This window comes from Alligator mississippiensis, chromosome 16 (genome assembly GCF_030867095.1).
Source record: "Alligator mississippiensis isolate rAllMis1 chromosome 16, rAllMis1, whole genome shotgun sequence".
Classification (NCBI taxonomy): Eukaryota; Metazoa; Chordata; order Crocodylia; family Alligatoridae; genus Alligator; species Alligator mississippiensis.
The window spans coordinates 3,059,952-3,075,195 of record NC_081839.1 but is presented as its reverse complement, the minus strand read 5'-3'; the positions used below and the strand labels follow the sequence as shown (position 1 = coordinate 3,075,195).

At 50.5% G+C, this 15,244-nt stretch overlaps 1 protein-coding gene across 2 annotated transcripts in view; it reads right to left on the bottom strand.

Moving 5' to 3' along the window:
* Window positions 1-15,244, bottom strand: part of TMEM259 (transmembrane protein 259) — a 24,214-nt gene extending 8,970 nt beyond the window's left edge. Inside the window, exons 1-4 of one of the 2 annotated variants that reach the window (XM_014603455.3) lie at window positions 14,011-15,244; window positions 7,273-7,539; window positions 5,311-5,488; window positions 203-313 (exon numbers count right to left, since the gene is read on the bottom strand). In XM_014603455.3, coding sequence (XP_014458941.1) covers window positions 203-313; window positions 5,311-5,488; window positions 7,273-7,539; window positions 14,011-14,250 — 796 coding nt within the window. In that variant the 5' untranslated portion in view covers window positions 14,251-15,244. The remainder of the gene's footprint in view (window positions 1-202; window positions 314-5,310; window positions 5,489-7,272; window positions 7,540-14,010) is intronic. The other variant, XM_006272509.4, reaches the window with a different exon arrangement.

Below are 15,244 nucleotides of genomic sequence, written 5' to 3'. Positions count from 1 at the left end.
GAGATTTTCTTCCTGTAAAGGGAGGAGGGGGGAAAACTATGCTGGGAAATAATATTAGGACTGCTTAGCCTCACACTGATGCACTGCCCCAGCATCACACTGGACAGGCACTTCTTCTAGAGACTGTTTTCTACTCTGGAGGAGTGCACCTTCCATCAATGTAACGTCTTTCTGCAATCACCCAGGAGCCTCCTGTACTTACCTAGCGTCACCACCATGACCGGGATGCTCAGGCGCTGACGGGTGCTCTGAGACAGGCGTAAGAACCCGTACTCCAAAGAATACTCCACAATGTACTCTTCCTGTGGCCACACTGCAAGAGAGGATGCGAAAGCTCAGCAGCAGGGCTTGGCAACTATTACCACAAAAACCCACGATATGCCCCAGCCCCCCCCGTACAAAGTCCCCCCTTTGCCACCCTCACCAAAAATACAGACCCCGCCCCAACCTGCTTTTTATCAACGTAAAGCTTCGGCTGTTCTTGTTTTCCTAAATATTTCTCTAACCACAACGATGCAAACTCTTTACTACCTTTCCCAGCACCGGTCAGTGCTACAGTTTGTGTCAGTCACAGGTTTTGGGGAAATCCACTTGCCTGCTTCAGAATGGTACAACAGTCACAGACCTGCACGCTTGCTTTGAATCAAAGGCGTTGAAAGATGCCGTATTTACAGCCCTGGTACCTACAGTCCTTCCTACAAGGCCTGACATTTTCTAAGATGCCTAAGGGAAGTATGTACCTAATTTCCATAGGCTCCCCACTGAAGATCCCAGCCAAGACAGCCGTAACAGAGGCCAGAGTGGTACCCCCAACATGACTGGACCAGTCTGCCTCATCTCTATGCTGGAGGGGGTAATGTCAGGTTTCCTGGTATCTCTGCACAAAGATCCCCCCAGCTGGGTGGATATGCCACTTATGAACCCACCAGCTGCCCACTCACTCGCTTCATCTGGCAACAAAGCAACCTGCAGCAGATAAAAGTATGGAGCTGTTCTCACCTTGCAGGAAGCTAACCGCAACATTTAAATAATGGCTCCGAGATGCTATTATGACCCTCATAGGAAAGCATCGCTCCTGGTCTCTCTCTTTCCCCCACTGCAACTGCTGGATGTGGGGTAAGTGCACGAAGACTGGATCAGTGCTGAACCACACACTGTCCTTTGTTTGGTTTCCATCAGCAAGGAATCTGTCTGCGGCTCTTTAGAGCTGACCAGGATGCATAACTGAAGGTCCATTACTCACTCTGCCACCTTCACTTCACCTCCATGCCTCAACTGAAAACTGGGAGTAACTAACCCTGGGTCTCAGGAGGGCTGCAAGGTTGAATCCATTCCTCTTTCCAAAGAGCCTTAAAAACCGTGAAGGAAGAAGCAACAGAAGGTCAAAATCTATAAGCCTACAGAGACGTCAGCTTCAGAAGCAGCCAGCTTACGGCTTCAGCCAGAAAGCAAGGAACAGAAACTCAGCCCCCGCCAAGACCCCGTTTCCATTCAAATTCTCTAGTAATAAGAAGTGACAGATCAGCATTAGCCATTTAAAAGACCATCGGCACCTGCAGGAAAAGCTCCAAAGAGATTCTGTTTAGAAGTGAGGCTGCTTACGGGATTGCCTTCTGCAGATTAGACAGCGAGGTTTTTAAAAGACTGAATGGCGAGAGATTAAAAGGTTTCCTATCAGGAGCACAGCTGGACCCAGGGGATGCCTGGGCTGGGGAAGAGCGCAGATTCCTGGTACAGGACAATCGGTGTCTATTCTGACAAGCTGGGCCATTTACAAAGGCAGGGATTTGCTACGCTTTACACACTGGCTCTGGAAAGTTTTCTTGCTCTCCTGGCCCTGTGCCCACGGGGCTGGAAGCTGCTCAGTCGCTGAGCTGCTCACTGCTCAGTCCTCAAGTGACCTCTTGCTGCAGCCCCTCTTCAGCCGTTCAAGCTTTCCTGGCAGACCACCCTGAGCCCATGATGACAAGGTCCTTAGTGAGATTTCACAGAAGAGCAACGAGGACTTTGGTCTCTCCAAGCACTGCCCAAGTGAAAGGTTTTTGTTCTGTACACCTTTTATTTAAAAAGCTATTTTTCCCCCCTTGTTACAACAGCAACAAGTTTCTTGCCTCTTCATATGGTCTTTGGCTACAATTAAGTACTGTATCACCACAAAAAGAACTTTCCTGGTAAAACCAGCTTAAAATCAATGAATGCAAGGAAATGCATAGCTCTGCAATGGTCTGAAGCAGCACGGCAGCAAGGGCCTTTCTGGAGAGGAAAGGAAGTGATGTTGGTTGGCTTCAAGTCACATTAAACTGTGCATTTCACACAAGTGCCGAACTCTGAAGACGTGCTTCCATGCGGCGGGGAACAGGTGAGCCTCTCATTGTGATACGCATCACATTCAAACGGTTCCTCTTGCCCATTTGGTCCTTGATGTCTCTGCAGACAGTGCAGTGGGGAATCTGTTTCAGGGTCTGATGCTTCAAAGCCCTGAACACGTACAAAGGATCCTGCTCAGACGTCCCCGTGTGCTTGTACGTACTGCAAGGCAACTGTGGAGGAAAGTGCATGTCTTAGGAACGCTGTCAAAGTATCCTTTTGCCTCCAACTGCAGCAGGCTTCCCACACGGGAGGAGCAACTCTTCTCTCAGACTGACAGGTATACACGGAGCTGCCAGCTTCTTTTCCCAGGGCAGAATTTAGCACATCAGAAGGCATCGACCCATGCAAACTACATCTGACTCCACAGTTTATGCTAATGTGGTGTTTTAAGTTCAAACACTGCATTAACCTCATTATAAATGTATATTTTTGAGCCCCCAAAAAGCTTAAATACTTGGTTCAAAGCTGCCTTCTTCAAAGTCGATTTTTCAGCTTTGAAGCTTCCCCAGGTCTCATTGCTTCAGTCAGGCCTGCTGGTTTTTGCCACAATCAGCTCACATCTCTGGAGTTAGGAGTTCTCGGGAGACAGGAGCTGCTGCTTCCACATGTGCCAAAGCCAAAGGCTAGAGCAATTAGGGCATTTAAAAAAAAGCTTTGACATCACTGCTCTGCCTGCCTCAAGTGTTGGGTTGTTTTTTATAAATGAAGGTTTGAAGTCGACACCGTCTGCTGCGATGGCCCCAAGACAAGAAAAATCCCCCGCTAAGTAGTAGCCAATCAATTTAATTTGAGATCTTTCAAACTGTCACACAGTTTCGTCCCAGAGGGTACAGGAAAAAAAAGAGAAAGAGTTATGTTTCCCACAACGAAAATATTTTAAAATGACATAAATCACGTATAAGAAATGCAGCTTTCTTAAAGCGATGCATGAATAAAAGACTTTTCAATAGAAAATGTACAGCTCCCTCTCTCTGTTGTACCGGGTAAGAAAAGCAGACCGGCCAGAGTTTTCACATTCGTTCCCATTCACTAGCACAACCGCTTTCAGTTCATAAAGGCTGACAGAGCACTTCAATCCCAACCCAAGAGTTGCTTGACCCTGAATGCATTTTTAAAATGCATTATATCCAAAGACCAAATGTACAGTCTTAGCTGTGGCCCTCTATCAAAGAAGGGAGGCAGGCAAGGAAGACTGGTTCTAGCTACATCCCTACAAACCTGCTTGAAATGATGCACTTTATTATTACATTGCAAAGAGAAGAATAGAACAACCAACTAAATGCTCTCCCCCCGCAGCCCCGTCTCGCTGGATCATTTCCACTTATGACTCAGCAAGACGCACTCGATGTACAAAAGATCTTTCAAAGGACTTCTCTGCAGTCCTTTCTAACAGCGCCACAACATGTTTACATGTATTCCAGAGTTTCAAGTAAGGTCATGATCCCAATCACCGATGGAACAGTTCATTAGTTTGCCATTTGTCTGGGACTAATTAGTCCTGAAATCACAAAAAACACTACAAGACCAAGGGAACAACAACCATTTTGATGTTAGAGCTCACCCTACAGGTAGAAATAACCTTTTATACTGCTGGATGGAAAAAAATTCCAGTTCTCTAACAGGTGTCAGGTATTCAGGTTGTAGCCGTATTGGTCTAGTGGCAAAAGCAATTGGGACTGGTGGTAGAGGTGATATCTTTTATTAGACCAACTACATTTTTGCAAAAAAAAGTCTTTAATCGCAAGCTTTCGGGCACAAACACCCTTCATGAGGCAATGAACAGTGTTTGTGCGCAAAAGCTTGCAATGAAAGAATGGGGGGTTTTTTGCAAAAATCTAGTTGGTTTAATAAAAGATATCACCTCTACCACCAGTCCCGAGTTCTCTAACAACACACTTGCTTTGGCTAAAAAGTAAAAACCTATAATAAAAACTACAGGACAATTCGTATGCTCCTGTTTCAACCTGCAGGTGATATTAAACCTCGAAATCCAACACAGCAGACACCACTGTTATGCTCTCTGCAAGCCCAGGTCTCAATGTAAGAGACAAGAAACCATTATTCTTTTCCTTGAGGTCTGTTAAATATTAGCATCTCAAATCAGGTTGTACATCTTGAGTAATATCAGTGTCTCCAGTCCATCAAGGATATGGCACTACAGATATCTGCAGGACCAATCTGTTATGTTAAGAGCTGCTTCTGGATGAGGGGTCAGAAAATCCCTGCAAATGCCATTGAGAATATTGGAGTCACTGGACTTTCTAGCAGCTCTTCTAGAGAAGAATCAAACATGGGGCCATGCAGCTTGTGGAAAAGGAATCACTGATTCACGTCAAGTTGCAGCAAGGGAAGTTCAGGTTGGATATTAGGAAAAACTCTCACTTGGAGGGTGGTGAAGCACTGGGATGGGTTACCTAGAGGAGGCAGAATCTCCATCCTTAATGGTTTTTAAGGCCTGGCTGGGATGATCTAGTCAGGGCTGGTCCAGCATGGAGCAGGAGGTTGGACTAGTTGTGACCTCCTGAAGTCCCTTCCCACCTTCATTTTCTATTTCTACCCCAGCTGCTGGCAGAGACAAGATAACCAAATGGCCTGTTAAGCCATTAAGTTTTATCAGTGATGCCTGACACACACTGCATATCAGAATTGAGACCTGTTCATTACCGTAACAATAGACATAAGTAGAGGCCCCCCGCACGGCTTCCCTTTGCCAGCCCCTTCCCCCCGTCCCTCCAGCAAAGAGAAAGTTCTGCAGGTCCCAAAGTAAAGTAAGTGCTTGAAACCCCATTTGAAAGCCACAGGAACACCTGGAAAATGAGTCAAGAGGCTATGCAAGGAGCTGGAGCAGGCGAGGGGTAGGTAGGAGAGGTAGAGGTAGACAGAGGAGGCACAGGCACCAGGCAAGGAGGGAGCGTGGAGAACGGCAGAAGTGGTCTTTACCTGCTCTCGCTAGCATCTCAAACTCGGACATGGTCTCACTCAGCGGCTGCATACCTTTAGTGGGCGCCTCGCTAAAGGAGAACTCCTGGCTTTCGTTGTGGGACGCCTGGGTCAGCGCCTCAGTGCTGCTCACCCGTGATGGCTTGAGGAACACCTTGGGCTCGATGTCCAGCTCAAACTGTTGAAAGAGCAATAGAATGAAACCAACCACAATCTGGTTTCTGAGCGGTTAATGAACCCGAGACACGAGAAGCACTGAGGAAGGACAGACAAAAACCTACAAACAGTTTATTCACGTCGTTAATCCAGGGGGGCTTTGAATTGCAAAGAAGCAGCTGGAGAGAGATATGCCCTGTTTGGAACTGGTTGAAGGTTTCTAGAGGGACTCAGCCAGCCAACTGTGTTCAGGGTAATTACCCTCTGAAGACTGATGGTGTCCCAATGGACTGCAAGGACAGAAAAAGCTGCATTATGTTAACAACCTGCTGGATCACAGAGAAACAAACAGACAAGAGGTTGGTACAGCAGCACAAATTGCCAGAAAGGTGTTCACCAATTCTTTAGGCTCCTCAGAACTGGATGCCTCCCCTTCCAAATGTGCCTCTGCCTGATGTTCAGAATGGCAAGATTCAGGCCCCAGCTAACAATGGCTTTTCTATGCCTGTAAAGGGCCCTGCTTTCTGGCTGGATGTGCTGTAGCCCCACAAAGCTTCCCTGTCTCGAGGAAGCTGGTGTGCTGATCCAGCAGGCAGGGAGAGCAAAGCCATGCTCTCAACAATGGCACAGTTCCAGTTCTCTGAACAGCAAAATGTGCTCACAACCCTCTCCCCTATTCTTAGATATTTTGGACCTGCCTGTGCCCTTCTCCTAGCTCCTTCACAGCATTGCTAGACCAAGGCTGTTGCTCATTTGGTTTCTACTCCCAGCAGGTGTCTTCCGCTCCAACTTCTACATGCCCCCTCCATGACCCTAAGCATCTCATCTGCTCCCCTACCTAAAAGGCAGAAACCCTTGTATGCAACAGCATGCAAGACATGAAGAGGGAACAGCTGTGTGACTGGCAGCAACACTTGAGGGCCCAAAGCTCTCTTGCAGGACCAAACACATTTTTACCTTGGAAAAGGAACACAATTTCTGGCCTCTAACAGTGAGATTTTGGGGGGATATATTAACATAAACGCTCTCCCCGGTTAGGCCTCACACAGCTAACCTCAAGGGCACTGAGTCACCTGGCTTTACAGGGAAGGGATAGAAGAAATACCCCGGCATAGTGGTTTGATTTTTTAAAACTCTCTAAAGCCCTTATAATAGTTGTTCTGTAGGACACAGGGGAACGCGTGATGGCCTGCCACAAAGGTTCGACCGGCTTGGGCTTGGAACGATCACATTACTCGCACATGCAGACACACTAGTTTGGTGCCAATGACGTCCTCAAGGACTGCACGGATGGCAAACAGGAGCGCACATCACTCCGAGGGGAAGCGCATGCAAAGGGCACTGCTAGGATGCAAGGAGAAGAAAACATCTACTCCCCAAGCAGGGTTGGATGTCAAGCGACAGACAAGGGCAGGAGCACAGCCCCGGGGAAAGCCTAGAAAGCTGGAACAAGTCCTATCCTCCCCATCCGTTACTACTGCTAAAAAAAAGCAGTGCTGCAACTTGGAAAATCCAACAGATGTGCTACTGCAGAAGGGGTTGCATTTTCAGCAAGGGAATCTCAGTTGTAGAAATAAGATGCCCACCTAGGTCAACAGCTAGTTTTCCAGTCTCCTGGGAACATGGTACAGCCCATCTATGCCAACGAGCAGATATGGGGAGGAGACCAAGATTCATTATAATGTGAACTAGAAAGTGGGGGCAGGAATATTTTACTGGCACAAAAGGCACCCAGCAAAGTTACTGCCCACTGTTCACTGCAAGACACCCTTCCCCATCCCTTCCGCGCACGCGGCTGCTCTTTACCTTAACAGAGCTATTCTCGAACATCTCCACAGTCATTTCCTCCTCGTCCTCATCCTCATCGTCCCCCACCGACTCGATCACCATCCCAGGGAACTTCTCCGCTTCACAGAACTGCAGGAAGATGGGGGCCCGGCTGGAGTTGCGCTGGATCTCCACTCGCAGGATGCCATCACGTGGCCACTTGTCCCGCACATGCTCCAAGCAGTTGATGGGCGAGCGGGAGAAGGCAATGTGAATGTAAGCCAGGATGAAGAGCACAAAGAGGGCCTGGATACAGCAGGAAAAGTGAGAGGGAGAGAGAGAGAGAGAGAGAGAGAGAGAGAGAGAGAGACTATCAGCCCAGGTCCGCACTGTCCAAACCTGCTTCATTTACAAAGCTCAGGTCTTATAGGCTGTTTCCGGATAAGCAGATGGACATCTAAAGCAGGCTGGGCCCAAGGCCCCAAAAATAATCCAGACCTTTCACACTTCCTAGTCTGAGCATCAAGACACTAGCACACGGACGTCTCAGAGCCTGCTCTGCTCTTCAGCTGTACAGGGCAGAGGAAGGATCATGCCATTTATCCTAGCTAGCCTTCCTGATGAGCCTCTGGTAGCCAAGCAATGCCCTGGGTGGACATTAAAGAGATCTCTTTGTACTTGAATGGGAGCAGAGGCCAGCTCTGGCATCCTTGCCCCAACCTCCCGTTTATACACACACATTATTGCCCCCCTCCCCAGCCACCTGGGTTAAAAACCCAGAGCTGATTTCTTCAGTGTCCATCCACACCTGTGCAAGGTGGGTGTGAAATGCTTTCCAGTCTAGAAGCAAGATACCAGTTCTGCTAGTCTGGCAGCAGCATATGGCAGTTACTGGACTTCAATAGCTGCAACACACAGTGGCAGACCTCAGCTCCAGATAACATAGCGCCACACGCCTCTGGGAAGTGAAAGCAGTACTGACCTGGGGCAGCTCTTATCCTATCAGCTTAGTGATTTGTCTATCAGCTGGGTTTCCTGGTCTGCCACAGAGTTGTGCTGGCTTACAAGTGGCCCCACCTAGTTGATTTCTGCTGGCTTGGGCTATTTTCAAGAGCTCAGTGGTTAGCAAACCAAACCACTCCATCTTATCAGGCTTCTCCTTTTGACCCAGAAACTCCTGCCCAGGGGAAGGATTATACTGCATGTGCACCAATGCAATCCTCAGATCAACCCCGAGGAAATGGGTCTCAATGTACTTATTTGCTAACCCTTCAGCATTCAGTTTAATATTGACAGGATCTGGTGCCTACATACGACCTTTGCTCAGCAGAGTACAAGCTGAAAGCCTGCCACTGAAAAACTTTTAAAGGGAGAGCCAGGCAATTTTAGATCTTATTTCAGAGCCCTTCACCTGACCCAAGAGAGAGCTCTTACGCTCCTTCCGTGTCTGGAACCACAGGCTGAACTGAGAAGTTCCCTTTCCACACTCAGAACATGCAATTAATTGTGTTGTATGTAGCCTTAGAGTGGAACTGACTCCTCTACTTCATGGCTGATGCTTCCTGGAACTCAAAATGAAACATAAAATAAAAATGTAGCATAAGTTATTAAATTACTTTCATCTTTAATACCCTCAGGTTTTACCACGTGCAGAGAGGGATATTCTATTCTTTTCTTTAAACTAGGATTTCTTTCTTTAATCTAAAAATACTCCCATTAACTGCAAAGTTCCATGATTTGCCCTGGTGAATACAGCGAGCTGATGGGTCCAGTTCTACTAGGACGCCATCCTTCTTAGTCAGTGCTAAATGTTCACACTTTTATTATTAGACACAAGGTAATGAAATGAACAGGGCTGGTATCTTTGGAGCGAGCAGTCTAGGAATGCAACGGGAACCAAGCACAACTATCGGACTAAACGCGCCTTCGACTATTGGTGGCTCTCCTGCCAAGTGGAACTGCTTCCACGGTGTCTTACGGGCAGAACATTAAACTCCATCCCCAGGTTTCCTGGAACAGACTCTGTTGGGTGCTGTTTAACCGCGGTGTCAGCTCACTGCCCAGCTGTCTACTTTATTAGAATGGAGACCAAGATTTCATAGAGGGAACCACTTAGTTAGCTGCTGTCAGGGCTGGTTAGCAATACACATTCAAGAGTTAGGAGTCCAGGCCCCCAAACATGATAAATGTTGAGGTTTTCCCTTGGCCTCCTGGTTTCTGAGCCTGTTGGGCATCCTCAGGTCACACCTCCCAGCTTTGCTGCAACACAGAGGGCTAGAACCTAATGCTCCATTTTTTCTCATGGTCTCCATGAACCCATCCTCATCCCAATTCCCAAAGCCAATTGTTATCCTCCTTGCTCTCTCATGCCAGAGAATTGCAATTCATCCTCAGGATGGTTCTCTTGGGGGACAGGAAGGGGAAAACAATGCTGAGCGTTTCCCAGGCACCTCCTCTGTCGGTTGAATCAAGTTATAAGCAAACACCCCCTACCCTTTTGGGCAGTGTAGTAGAGCCAGCAAGACCTGGTGACAAATTAAATGCAAATTAATGTATAAACAAGCTACTACATTAAAAACCCATGCTCCCATTGGGCCATGAAAGGCATTTGGTCATACAGAGAGCCCAGATGGACAGCATGAGGTGCATATAAGGACTGGACTTGCTAATGAAAACTGCTATCTTAAGGTGCAGCCCCCCCAGCCCCAAATGTTTCACGCTCTGCCACTGCCTCCTTGCCACCTGGCAGTACCTGGGAGGGTGCAGGGTTTGAAAGGGACAGATAAGCACTGAGAAAAGCATCAATGACCTGACAGGAAAGCCAGATACATTAAACCAGCAGTACTGAGGAAGGAGTAGGTCCCTCACTAGCAGCTCACCTGCAGCTGGAAGCCTCTGATATTTCTGTAACGGCCATCAGGTTTGTTCTCAAGACCCTGGCACTTAGGTGAGTGAACCTGGTTCATTTATCAGGACCCGTCATGTTAGAAGGCCAGCATTACAATGTCTGCTATACACAGTGTTTCCAGATCACCTTCCTCTTAGTTTTTCAAGCTAGCAGGTTGCCTTTGGTAAGAGCAGAGGAAAGCTGCCAAAGTTTGCTCTGCAAGACCCTGCCTTTGACTGGCAGCCGAGCCAACTCAACAAACTGGAAACGCAACTTGAGCTCAGGTAGGAAGGGTTACAAAATGTCAGCGGAGGCCAACATACAGTCTGCGCTCGGTCGGGACAGACTGGGAGGCATTCCTAAACCAGGATTAAACTGGATGGGGCAGGGATCCGCTCACAATGGGCTGGGATTGCAGACCAGAGATTAAGGAAGTACAATAGTGATTGGGAGGGGGGGGACCCCCAATGCTCACAGGACAGCATCCCCCCTCCTCCCCCAAAGGTGCAACTCACACCCTGGAGTGTAGGTCCAGACATCAACACTGGTATGAAGCATGCGGTAGCGATCCTGGAACACATCCCACACGCTACAGCTAACACCCAAATGCAGGCACCCCCCTCTCAAATACATTATCAGCGATCCAATTGGAAGACCAACAGCACGCCAGAAAACTGAAGCAGGACCTTGCTTGCCATCATTTTGCTACAGCAGAAATTGAAAGACAACTTTTCACAGAACAAGATACTTCCTTATACTTCAAAAGGGTGCGACCACTTCTCTTCCGGAGCTGGGGGAAGAGAGATTGAATAACTCTAGGATTGAGAAGCACGAACAGCTTTGCAGGAAATGGTACAAACCCTCCTACGCTATGGTCGAGTCCTCAGCACGCGATATAATCTTTGCTATTGCGTTGTGCCAGTCAAGCTACTGGCCTTCCTAGTGCCAACATGGGACAGAGCACAAATCCCTTTCACCCCCCACCTCACCCATGACCTCTTAAAACCTTCAGCAATTGGTTTTACAACTTAGCTGCCAATACAGCTCTCAGAAGACAGAAACTTTAATCCCCCAAACATCCAAGAGCGAGCACGGTGATGGACTCCAGCCCCTAATTGCCGAGGACACCTCTGGTTGGATCATTTTATGTTCCAATATGCAACAGATGTACAAGAACTCCCTCATTCCCAAAATCCTGTTACAACCTGCACGTTCGCTGTGAATTAATACTAGAGTACCGTTCTCAATGAGGTATGCAGAGCACTGAAAAACTGCACTGGGCTTCATTTCTCAAACCAGAGGACAAGCCTCAGTTCTAGTTACCAAATCGCCATTATTCCCTCTCCTGGCTCACTGTGTCGAAGAGTTCAGTCATTTCAAGTCAATCCTGGTGACTGGAGCCTAGCACTGAAAGCCACAGCTCAACGTTTTACACAGACCTATCAGGGGGTTCATTGTTGTGGCTATTAAAAAATAATTTACTCCGCTACAGAGGGTAATTAGGGTTTTTAACTCCACCTCAAACAAACCAGCTCTCACTGAGTCAGTCAGTTTAGTAAGTCACCACTCACATAAAGGACACTTCACCCCGAGGTTTCTGGTTTCAGAAAGTAATGGAGCAAAGCTTTTCAATCAGAGGAAGAGTCACAGAAGAACAAAGTGGACCAGGGACAAGATTTCAACACCTGTGTCCTGGATGACAGCGTACGGTGATGTTACCCGATACCTGCAACTGCTTGTGCCGTAGTTCTCTACCGCAAGTGCAGAACACCTAGAACGCAGCAATCCTCCCCGCAGCCAAGGTGTGGAGTTGGTTGCTCTCCACCTGCCTTAAAGTGCCTGATCACTGGGTAATCTAGTGGGTCCCAGTGATTCTTCATCCTAGATTTCTTTGCTACAAGTTATCATACTGGCCAAACTTCACAGCTGCACTGCAACTTCACTGTACGAAAAGCTATGGAGAATAAAGGCAGAAGATGGGTGGGACAGCCATTACTCAGTAATGATCACCTACACCCAGATACCACCCTAGCAGTCCCAGTGACACCCACATGGCAAGCACAGGGATTCACGCACACAACGGGCTACAGGGTGCTCAGCTACTGTATGCAGAAAGCTGGGACTGTATAGTTGTAACAGAATCAAAGAAAATGAGGGCTGTAAGGGATCTCAGGAGATCCCTTACAGTCCAACCCCCTGCTCAAAGCAGGACCACCCTGTGAACAGCCTTAGCTCCAGGCGTGCCAGGAATGGGGCAGAGCTCCACAGTCACAAGTCCCCACTCTGCTTCAAGATCAGCATGTCCCTCCTCAGCAACACAAGAGGCAGGGGGGAAAAAAAGGGCAAGTTCAAGGACTCCCAAATTGGCTGAGTGACAAGGCACTATTGTCACAGCAAGGTCATGACGCGGTGATGACAAAGCCACTGCTTAGTGTTTAATAACGCCACATTTGCTACATGGGCAGCAGGAAATAAGCTGAGCTACTTCTCTCCCGACTTTGTCAATAATTATGATTAGCATACTGTAATCACCATCTTATTATTTTTAATTTCTATGTTTAAACACCAGCCTGAGCACAGAATCCAGTGGGTTTCACCCACACAGTTACAGCATGGACTGTGTCGGCACACCCCTCTGCCGAGGCCCATTACCGCACTTCCCCGATGACTAGCTTCAAGAGCTGAGACTCCTACCCTCAGCCAGGAGTGCCAACAAGAACAAGATCGCACTGGCAAAGCAAAGTAAAAGGGCAGGTTCTCCCACGGTCACTAGCGTGGAAAATCCCAGCAGGCACAAGACCGCTGTAGTCAGGATGGTCAGCGCTGACAAACACACAGCAAAACTTTCTTCTCCGCTCCTCCATTAAGGCAAGGCTCAAGGAAAGTGTCAAACATCTTTCCTGAAGATAGACTGAAGCTGCCAAACCAACTCAAGTAAACCCTACATCCATCAGAGAGCAGCAATTCCTGGGTAATGGAATCATAAACCTTTCCAGCCAGGTCACTGGTTCCAATTTGATCCAGACTCACAGGCTATCAACCTAGGCAGACGGGCAATCCATCCAGAACAGGCTAGAATCAGTCACCAGGATATGAAAACTTTATCATCTCGCTGCCAGGCACAGAAACCATCCAGACCACCGGTGCTAAGCACCGAGATTTAGCCACATCCACGGCTTCCCTACAAGAAGCCGCTGTGTTAGAGCACTGGCCTGACATTCACGTCTGAGCACACACAACAGACTCATCTGTGTAAGAGCAGCGTCCGAAACAACAAAGATCTTGCACGATCACTGGGGGGCTGGACCCGATGATCTCACAAGGTCTCTTCCAGCCCTAATGTCTATGAAATCTATGAAATGTCTATAACACCCACTTGAGCTTTGGCACGAAGAGGTCCCGTGGCAGGAGGTCGGACTTGATGAGCTGCTCAGGTCCCTTCCAACCCGACCAACTATGAAACTATGAGGCCAATATGGGGTTATTTTGGGGAGCATTTTGTTCAATGCTACTGAGGCACCTGCTCTTCCTCCTCCGTTTCCACGCTGGCAGGTAGAGAGAGGTAGAGAGAGGTAAAGGACTGGAATCAGCTTGTCAGGAGAGGAGCGTAGCCACGCAGGACGCTGCAGATCCAGGCAATTTCAGCCTCTGAATTTAGACGTGCCCTAACACACCTTCCAGTTTGATACCAAGTGCCTGAGCGACGATTCACAGGAGCAGCTATAAAAGCACCACGCTGGAGGGGAAGTCACGTGCAGCAGGACACCAGACCGATGGCAAAGCTCTCCGGGGTTTGAGAGCGACACGGTGGCAACGAGCAGCTTCCCCCTTGCCCGGAGCGGGGGAGCCCGCCCAGGGACAGCCGCCCGCGCCGCGGGGCCGCCCCTCACCTTGAGCAGCACGAAGAACTCGAAGATGCGGCGGAAAGAGGGCGGGAAGAGGCGGGCGTAGGTGACGGCCATCTTGAAGAAGAGGGCGTGGAAGAGGCGGTCGCGCACGTTGATGAGCGGGTTCTGGTTGAGGTTGGGGTTGCGCGCGCCCCGGTTGTTCCCGCCGGCTGCCGCGCCGGCCCCGGCGTTGTTGGCCCCCGGGTGGTGGTTCGTGTGGGCGTGCGCCTGGTTCTCCGACATCCTGGCCGGCGGCGACGTGGGTGCTGGGAGCCTGGGGGGGGGGACAACCACGGAGGAGGGGGCCTGGCTGCGCGCCCCCGCCCTGGCAAAGCAGCTCAGGAAGGAAAAATGGGGAAGAGAAGCCGGGGGAGGATCCGCGGCCTGGGGACGGGGACAAGGGAGGAGAGGGGGGAGGAGGAGGGGGCTGCCGGGCCCCCCCGGGACCTCTCAAGGGGTCACAGATCAACCCCCGTGGCTGAGGGGCGGCCACAGGAGGGGGCTTGGGACCTGTCCCGGGGGCATCTGGCAGGGAGGGCAAGCGCCCCTGGTAGGGGGTGAGGGGCAGCCCCAGGGGTCTCGAATGGCAATGCAGGGGGGCTCTCAGAGAGACTCCTCCGTCTCCTTTGTGTGTGTGTGGGGGGGGGGGCACCTTGGGCACCACAGGGCAGACCTGGGTGGGGGAAGGGGAGCCTGGCGGGGGGGGGGGGGGGTCTCTCCCCAGGCAGAGGGAGCCTGACCCCTGGGGGGGGGAGGGGGGCTCTCCTCTGGGCGGGGGGGGGTTACCTAGCTCCTGCGGGGGTGGGGGTCTCTCGCTAGGTCGGGAGCCTGGCTCCTCAGGGTGGGGGGAGGGGTCGCCTCACTCCTGGGGGGGGGTCTCTCCCCAGGCGGGGGAGGGTCTTTCCCTTGTGGGGCGGGATTCAGCGGGTCTCTCTCCGGGCGGGGGAGGCTGTGGCCCTCGGGGGGGGGGTCTCTCCCGGGTGGGGCCGCACCCCCTGGGGGTGTCCCGGGCTCTAGGGGGGGCTGAGGGCGGCGCGGGCCCGGGGCACACGCGGCTCCGGGGCCATGGGGGCCGCGCCCGCCGCCTCCTCCTGCTCCTCCCTGGCGGCCCGGCCCGGCCGCTCCCCGCGCTGCGCCGCCGCCGCCCCTCACGGCCCCGCCGCCGCCATCTTCCCGCTGCGGCCCGGACGCGAACGACAACGACAGCGACGTCGGCGCAAGAGCGGCTCCGCCCGCA